General features: G+C 39.2%; 1 protein-coding gene across 1 annotated transcript; it reads right to left on the reverse strand.

The window, feature by feature from the left end:
* Nucleotides 1-443: 443 nt before the first annotated feature.
* On the reverse strand, nucleotides 444-7,709 carry etaa1b (ETAA1 activator of ATR kinase b). Its single transcript, XM_044373639.1, has 6 exons — nucleotides 7,378-7,709; nucleotides 5,710-5,838; nucleotides 5,547-5,605; nucleotides 5,259-5,368; nucleotides 3,696-5,080; nucleotides 444-2,363 (listed from the first exon to the last, which is right to left on the reverse strand). The coding sequence occupies exons 1-6, from the start codon at nucleotides 7,514-7,516 to the stop codon at nucleotides 2,251-2,253; spliced, it is 1,935 nt and encodes a 644-aa protein (XP_044229574.1). The 5' UTR covers nucleotides 7,517-7,709; the 3' UTR covers nucleotides 444-2,250.
* Nucleotides 7,710-8,512: the final 803 nt, after the last annotated feature.

Here is an 8,512-nt window from a genome sequence, read left to right on the forward strand (position 1 = left end):
AAATTTTAAAAATATTGACCTGGTAATTCTAGAGAGAAGTTGACGCTTCAGTCTCAAGCCGTGGTAGTTGCCATTTGGTCACTAGGAAGACTAGCCAGCCCATGGAAACAGTTCAGAAACAGAGAGACAGAGACTTCAGAAAGCAGGAGTCTATTGGAAGACTATCTAGCTGCATTATGGGAAATGTAGGATCCAGTGTTGATGGAGTTTGACCCATACTGGGACTGAAAAGCAGGATATTTCAGACACTGTTGCTTCACTTTTTACCATTCTTTTTTAAAATCTGTTTTTTGTGAGTACCCCAACTTTATGGAAGTGCAACACTAAATTACTGGAGTATACCTTTAACATATGTCTAATGAACTTTAGGGTGCATTCACACCAAGTATAACAAATGTTCATTGCTTTGTTTTATGTCTGTCAATTAAGAAAAAAAGCCAAACTACAAAACATTAAGGTATTTCTTTATTTATACCAGGTACAAACATCATGAAAGGTAAAATAGGAGAAAGTGTACAAGTCCGTCATGCTGTTTTGACGTAGCAGGGCTGGAGTCAGATTTATTATGACATAGTAAGGCACCAAGGTAGAAACACCAAGGAATAAAATCTCTTATCTGATTGTCACATGAGGGAAACTTCCTCATTCCAGTTTCACCTTGTGTGAATAGAAGAAACATGTTGTTGTGTTTTTAGTTATTGGTTTCACATTTCTTCCGTAACACTGTCTTGATATCACTTGATTCTGACCTGTGCAAAAGTGAAAGGATAAAAAAAATGTGACATGAACAAAGTGTGAAGGAAAACAAAACATAACAAGAAATATGAACAAAAACTGCACAACAAAATCTACTGAATGGTGGCAGACACATGACATTTTCTCGTTTAAATTTGTAGTTTGGCCCCAAACAAAAGTTTTAGAGTTGGTTACAATAGTGTCTCAATCAACTTCTACTAAAACAGTACTTTCCATGTATTGTAAGTACATATCAACGAGAATTTGCAGACACATCATCAGTCTTACCAAACACATACAGTATATAATACAGCACTTATTGCCAGCGTTCACTGCAAACTGTAGACATCAGTTTCTGCTGAGACAGGCGTGAACATTTCTAACCTACATAGTAGATTGCTCATTTTCTCATATCATAGTTATTACTGGCTACCCTGCTGCTAACTTGTGTCCTTTGCCCGTTGCCAGGTGGACAGCTTTGCATGGCTTGGGTATGTCTGGAATATAGACCAGTATTTTATTAACAATCTGGTATGTTCTCCTGTAGTTGTGTCTTACAACTCTGTGTTACACATTACCATTTTACTAACCTGTAACTACATCTTTTAACATTTTCTCAAGATCAACATGTGTTTTGTTGCTTCGTTTTGAATGCATGGCTATATGCGCCGAAACGGTGTTTGTTGTTGCTGTATTATTGTATTGATGTTTGGCTGTTTCCTGTTGCTCTGCAAAATTCTTGTTTTGTTATTGTTGCTATCTTTGTGGTGTCTTGTTGTCTTCATTCTGTAAAATTTTATCACTTTATAGGTTTCAAAACATGTCGCCAAAGGACTGAAGTTGAAAATGAACCAGCTGGCACATTTACATAAATGTTGATTGAATGTGTGTTGTCCTTATAAATAAGTAAATGAAATGAAATTAAGACCAAAACATACAAATCAACAATACACTGTGATTTATTGTCTGTCAGTCATTTTTTTTAAGAAGTAACACTGAAATTGAGTTACTTAAATTTAAACAAAAGCCTGTAACATGTTGCAGAAAAAGCCAAAATGTGTGCAGAGAGCTGAAATGACGATGCTGGAAAACAGCAGAAACATGTTACCAGAATCGGTCAGCATTTGGAATCACTTCAAACTCAGCAGATGTAAATTGTTTATCAAAATCAAAATGTGAAAGGTGAATCTCTTTTTAATGTTAATCCCAGCATTGCGATCTGAGACTTGGATCAAACAATGCAAAAAAAAAAAACTTGCTTCTTGTAAATATGTTTCTACATTAGCAGCAGCAAAAACGTTCAGCAGCTCTAATAAGAATAAACTTATCTTTTCTGTGCAGAGCGTCAGACAAATCATCCAAAACTTGGACGATTTGCGAGTAACACAAACAGTTATTATCTATTAACACAAACAGCCTTGACAAAGAGGTGACTGAACTACTGTTATGGAATAATGAGTTTTGTCACGGTTAATTAAGATATGATAATATTTCTTCAGTGAGGGTGGAGCTCCTTTATGGTTTTGGTGTGTTCTGCATTCGCATTCGCCTCCTGGCTAAGGCTTCCTGTTTCTTCCTCTCAATCTCGGCTGCAGAGCATTTCCCCGTCATCTGGCTTGTGACAAAAACTGGAAAGAAGGAAAGTGAGAAAAGTGAATGGAAAAATTGAATAAGGTTTGCTAGGAAATACTGAGACTTGAGGAGAAAAAAGGAAATCGGCTCTAAATCAGAACCTGTGTGTTGTTGCTATGATCTTGAATGACTGAGTTTTAATTTGTTAACATAAAAATGTTGCTTCTATAACTAGGAACAGTGGGTGCCCATGGTGAAGCTCATTTGGAAGTACAGAAACCCATCCCTCCATGTCCAGAAAAAAAAAAAAAATCAGTCTGTAATTCATTGAAAATGAAGCTTCCTGAGGTTTGGACTCTTGACAGCATCGCAAATTAAAGCCATGGCGCTGTGTTTACTTGCTTTGGGGGGAGAATTGTTCATGTGCACATGCACTGAACTGTCAATGATTATAGGAACAACATGTGACATCTGTTTTACTTGTGAGTTTTCACTTCAATATCCAGTTTTACAGCATGGTACTGAGGACAGTAGATGCAATAGATGAACTACAAAGACGCACTGAGTTGACCAAAATAACCATTTACCATAAAGAATAAAAGCACTGACCTTTGACCTGATGAGAACTCCTTTAGTTATTACAGTACGTGTCCTAACAGCAAGCGAACGTCCAACTATCACATCGCATTGCATAACATCAGACACTCCCTGTCTACATTAAATCCGTTAAATATGGTGTTCTGTTGTGTCAACCAATCAGCTGTAAGATCAGATTGGAGACATAATGACTCAATTGAAATATGGGTGAATACTTGCTATCCTACGTTTGTATTTTTTAAACAGAAGACACATGTTTGATATTGTGAAATTTAGATTCTTTACCAGAAATGACGTACAATATAGCCAACAGCAACTTCACTAGAAACTTCCAGCTCCCTGGAGGTCTCCCTCCCGCCAGCTGCTACCTTATTTATGTTTTTGTGATGAAATTACCAGTGAAATCAATTAAATGAATCAGCTCTTTCTCATCTCGTAGTTCAACATGGATGACAGGAATTTTACACACAGGGCATCCGACAAAAGCTCAGCTCAAAACGGCACGCAGCGCTGCGTTGCTCGTGGCCAGTTAGGACATTCGAATAGAAAACAAAGCAACCAGACCGATTTTGTCACTGACGCTCGCTCGTAGGACACGGTTTTACTGTATATAGTCTATGAAAGGCATTTTCTCCATTTATTTTTCTTTTACCTATTCATAAATTTCCCTTATGGCCTTTTCTTTCACAAAAATGCAATCCAGCGTCCAGCAGTTTATATTATTAGTTGACATTTAAACTAAGCTACATTATCCTCTTATATATTTGCATGCTCTAATACACACATCTTACCTTTGCTCCTTATAACTGCTGAGTCAGATACAGTTCTCTTGAAGGCCGTGTGATGGGACTTGGAGTTCTGTGGTGTCTTGGCTGTCACCGTATGAGGCTTCACATCCGCATGAGCGTTCACAGCCTGGAAAGTTCCAGAGGAATCCCTACACATGCTAAATGTGCCTAGACTCACGCGGCTTCCTGGGAGACTCTGAGACATCCGCGATTTGCTGTTGGCACCTTTCATGGGAACGTTCCATCCTTGGTAGTTCACGGTTTCACAGCTAGTCCCTGGTAATGAGTTAGAACGAACAAAAGTGCAAGGTGACTGTCTGTTAGCACTGGCACCGGCGCTCGTGGACCAGGCCGTGTCAATTGGCAAAGGCACAGTGGTTTTCCGCTGTCTGTCTACAGCAATATCTTGTTTTTCTTGGCAGGTGTCTGGGCTCACTTGCAATGGCTGACTGTTGGAGATCCTCTCCATGCTGTCACATACCTGGTAGAGCAGCGCGTCATCGTCCCCATCATCCCATAAGCTGTCTGAAATGTCTTTTACAGAGTCTGCAGCAACACAAGCCCCCCTCTGATCATTAGTCATTTTGTCAGGTTGAGGGGTAGGCAGTGTTTTTGTGGTAGCAGATTTTTGCTCAGACATCTGTGATTTAGGTTGTATAACAGTGAAGTTGGACTTGGAGACCTCTTTGGCAGCAGTCTTAGGCTGGAAGTGAGGGTTGGGCTCTAACTTGAAAGTGCTTCGGTTGGTAGTCTTTGGTTTGGGACACAATTCCTGGAGGCCACTGTAGCTTGGCTTGGAGTGCAGGTTTGAAACTTGATGTGAAGAGTTTATACTTGCAGTTGGCTTGCAAACGGAGGTGCACTGTGTAGTGTTGGTGTGCTGTTGCTGGTCAGGATTCTGGGTCATTGCCAGCACAAAAGAGTCATTAAGTAGGTCGTCATTCTCCCAGTCGTCATCAAAGTCATCACAATTGCTCGCGCTAAAACCACAAGATCCTTCAGCAGGATGTGAAGCTGAGCCAGACTTGTCAGCTGACTTGACCTCTAATCGTCGGGGTTCAGCTACAGTTAAAGTCACAGGCTGGCCTTTTATTTCCTGCGAACAGGCTGACGTTGAGGAGCCCTGGCTTAGCCGGCCGCTGATTCTTTGAGTGGAGCTGTCAAACAGAGCGTGCAGCTCTGCCTCCACCTGATCCGAGGAGGACGGACATGTTAGGTTCTTCACCTTGCTCGGGAATGATGTCTCTGTCAGTTTTGTGTTGGAACTGGTCACGTATTCACTGAGATTATTGTTAACAGTGTTCAGCTGTTCGGAAGTCTCTTTGTCTTGCTGCATGTTCTCATCGAACTGCCTGGCCAGTTTCATGAGGTCTTCCACGTTGCTCTGCCTGCAGAGAGGAAAAGATAAACAAGGAAATAATCAAAAACAGAGAAAAGAACAGGAGAATTCACTTCTAATTAAAACAAATTAAATGCTATAAGTAAAACAGAGGTATAAGGCTTGCATATACTGTTTGTTAATGTGGGGAATAAAACCACATCTGGGTCAATATATCGATTACGCACCGAGAGGACTTCTTCCTGACTCTCGGCTTTGGTATCTCTGGTGTGCACGGGACAGCGCTGTCACCGATCCACTGCAGCAGAGGGGATTCAGTCCCTTTCGGCTTCAGATCCTGTGTAAGACAAAAGCACAACGTTGAATCATTTAATTAAAAGATATGTACTGTACAAGCCTAAAACCTACAGTATGTACAGCACATAAGAGACAACACTGCTTCTTGTTCAGTTTTACAAATATTTTAATTCAACATGACGTTTAATGTTTCAGAGGAAGCTGAAGAAACAACTGACCTTTGGAGCAATGCGGTTGACAATATCTGCTATTTCCACAACTTTGGTGTTCCTGTGCCCTAAAAAACAAATAACAACAATGTTATACTACTACCAGAAAATGATAAACATGAGAAAAAAGAGAACAGGTGATGAGATCTCTGTGTTGAGTATCAGTGCTTACCTGCGGTCCCTTGAGTGGGAGATGTAGGATCCCAGAAAATGTCTTGTGAAGCCTCCACATCACCTGGAGAATCACCATTATTCAAACCAGGGTATCTGCTGCAGCCTCGGCGCTGAGGGCTCTGCAAATCTGTGCAAGTCAAACAGAAGATTGGTATTATGTCAGTTAAATGAAGAGAGCCAGCCACGGTCAGTTTGCTTTGGCTACATTTGTTTGAGTACATATGACTAAACATTATACATGATGTTACTAGTGTAAATACTAGTGTTCTGTAAATTGTGTTTCTGGTGTTTTTCTACTGACTGACATGTAAGAGAAACACTGTAATTTTTTGGCATGACACTGGTCAAATGAAAAGCTTCTGGTAATCATCACAAGACATCAGTTTCTGGCAGCTTCAGTACACAAATGAGGGCCAAATTTAATTAGTTAGCTAAAAAGTCCTGCAAAGTCATATCCTGCCATCAAAGAACAGATCAAAGAGCATTGAAGTTATGTAAGCCAAACTGCATCACAAATTAGGGCTGCAACCAACAATTATTTTTTATTATCAATTAATCTGAATGGATTCTTTTCACGATTAAACAAACAATCGTTTGGTTTATAAAACATGAGAAAATGGTGAAAAATGCACATGACGGCGTACCCTAAAATATTAAATTTACTGTGACATAAGACCAAGAAAAGCAACTAATTTTCATAATTGAGAGCTTTTAACCAGCAAATTTAGTACATTTTTCCTTGAAAAATTACTTAAATGATTATATATTATTAAAGGACAGGTTCACAATTTTTAAAATCTTTCTTATAACAACAGTCAGGTGCCCAAATGAACATTGAAATAGGTTTTTCTTTCCATAATCGTTCCTCTTGTTCTTACTGACCATTAAAAAATCCCTTCATAATGTATTACAGTGTAATAGGGGCCAAAATCCACAGTCCTCCTTCTGTGCAAAAATGTATTTAAAGGTTTATTTGAAGTTAATATGAAGCTTCAGTCGTCCAAATGAGTCAGATCTAGCAGATATTTCTCAACATTACAGTCTTTTTACTTTACTTCCACCGCAGCTGAACAGAGAAATACTATCCGAGGAAACACAAAGAGGGAATTTGACGCTAACAAGACTGTAAATGTGGCAGATATCCACTTGATATGACTAACTCAGACTGCTGAAGCCTCATATAAACTTCAGACAAACTTTTAAATACATTTTTGCACTAAATAACTGTGTGGAAATGTTGTGGATTTTGGCCTCCATCACTTACATTGAAAGCATATTTTAAGGGGAACTTTTAATAGCCAGTATGAACAGGAGGAATGATTACAGGAAAACCTCTTTCAGTGTTTATATGGGCATCTGACTGTTGCTTTAAAAGAGACTTGAAAAAATTGCATTTTCACTCAAAAGCTAACCCTTTTCTCAACATTTAAGCTTATTTACGTCTTTCTGACAACACCATGTGGTTTCCTACAGTGCTTTGGGGTGTGTACTGTACAGTTAGATAGATTAAGGTCAGCCAACTTGTTGTCACTATCACAGGTGGCCTCCACTTCCTCAGGCAGGAAGGCCCAAATGTTTACAAGCCACCAGTTTATCCTGTTTTGAATGAACCGTCTGGAGTAGCAGCAGCAGATCGTTCCTTATTTTAACTGATCTGCATCCTCACCTTTGCACATGACCGATGTTGTTGTTGTGTCACACGCCTGCTTTCCCGTTTTGTTGTCTCGTGTTTTGTTGCGACAGAGTTTGGAAACAGTCCTCCAGTGCTCAGTGAAGTCGGCAGCTTGCGTCCTCCTCTCCGACATGCTTCACCGACCGGATAACAGCTTCGTTGATGCGCGACGGCTCGCAACGTGGAGACCGACACGTTTACATTTACAGTCTGTTCGTGTTTTCGCAAAAAAAAACGTTTGTTGTGTTTTTGCATTTCGTTCATTCATTCGGGGAAAGCCTCCATGTTTGATGCTGACGTCAGCGAACTACGGATGCCTGGAAGGTTTTGTCGCAGACTGATTTCCAGAGGCAAACGTGTTGGACTGGACTGTTGTGAGATGTGTACGAAAATAAGTGTGTCACAGTGTGTTTTCAACATTTAATCAGTGGTTAAATGTAACTAAGTACACTTACTCAAATACTGTATTTAAGTACATTTTTGAGGTACTTGTACTTTACTTGAGCATTTCCATTTCGATGTTACTTTGTACTTCTACTCAACTACATTTCAGAGGGGAATATTGTAGTTTTTACTCCACTACATTTATTTGCCACTTATAGTTCCTAGTTCCTTTTCAGATTTAAATTTTACATTTGCTCTTTTCTTCGTATTTAAATTTGTTATACACTTTAAGCTTCATTAGTGTATGAAAGGTTCTATAAATAAAGTGTACTATTATGGTTCTTATTAATATTAATAAAAAAAAACACGTGCTTCTCTTATATAATATGATGCAGTACTATTACTATGAATCTACCCAAAACATCTAAAATTGGCTCCATATTGATGAACTACAACATTGAAATGTTCTTACATGTATTTGTTAGTGTGTAGTGATAAAAACAAACAATATAATATACTATAATGATATAATACTCTAAAAGACGCCAGTCTGCATAATGAGTACTTTTACTTTTGATACTTTGAGTCAGTGGTTGTCAAAGTGGGGTCTGGGGACCCCCAGGGGTCCTTGAGGGGGTTCCAGGGGGTCCACAGTAAAAAAGAGAATAATTTATTTTCACTATAATTTCATCCATAAGTAACACAATGACTGAATGTATAACTATTTTGGTCATGGTTTCATACA

This window comes from Thunnus albacares, chromosome 14 (genome assembly GCF_914725855.1).
Source record: "Thunnus albacares chromosome 14, fThuAlb1.1, whole genome shotgun sequence".
Taxonomy (NCBI): Eukaryota; Metazoa; Chordata; class Actinopteri; order Scombriformes; family Scombridae; genus Thunnus; species Thunnus albacares.

Bases quoted from the DNA above. Each gene is read 5' to 3' on its own strand.
- etaa1b (XM_044373639.1), bottom strand. From the start codon at position 7,516: ATGTCGGAGAGGAGGACGCAAGCTGCCGACTTCACTGAGCACTGGAGG. The intron at 5,606-5,709 runs GTAAGCACTGAT...TTTGTTTTTTAG, and splicing joins TCCCACTCAAGGGACCGCAG to GGCACAGGAACACCAAAGTT. The intron at 2,364-3,695 runs GTAAGATGTGTG...CCTTCTTTCCAG, and splicing joins AGCAGTTATAAGGAGCAAAG to TTTTTGTCACAAGCCAGATG.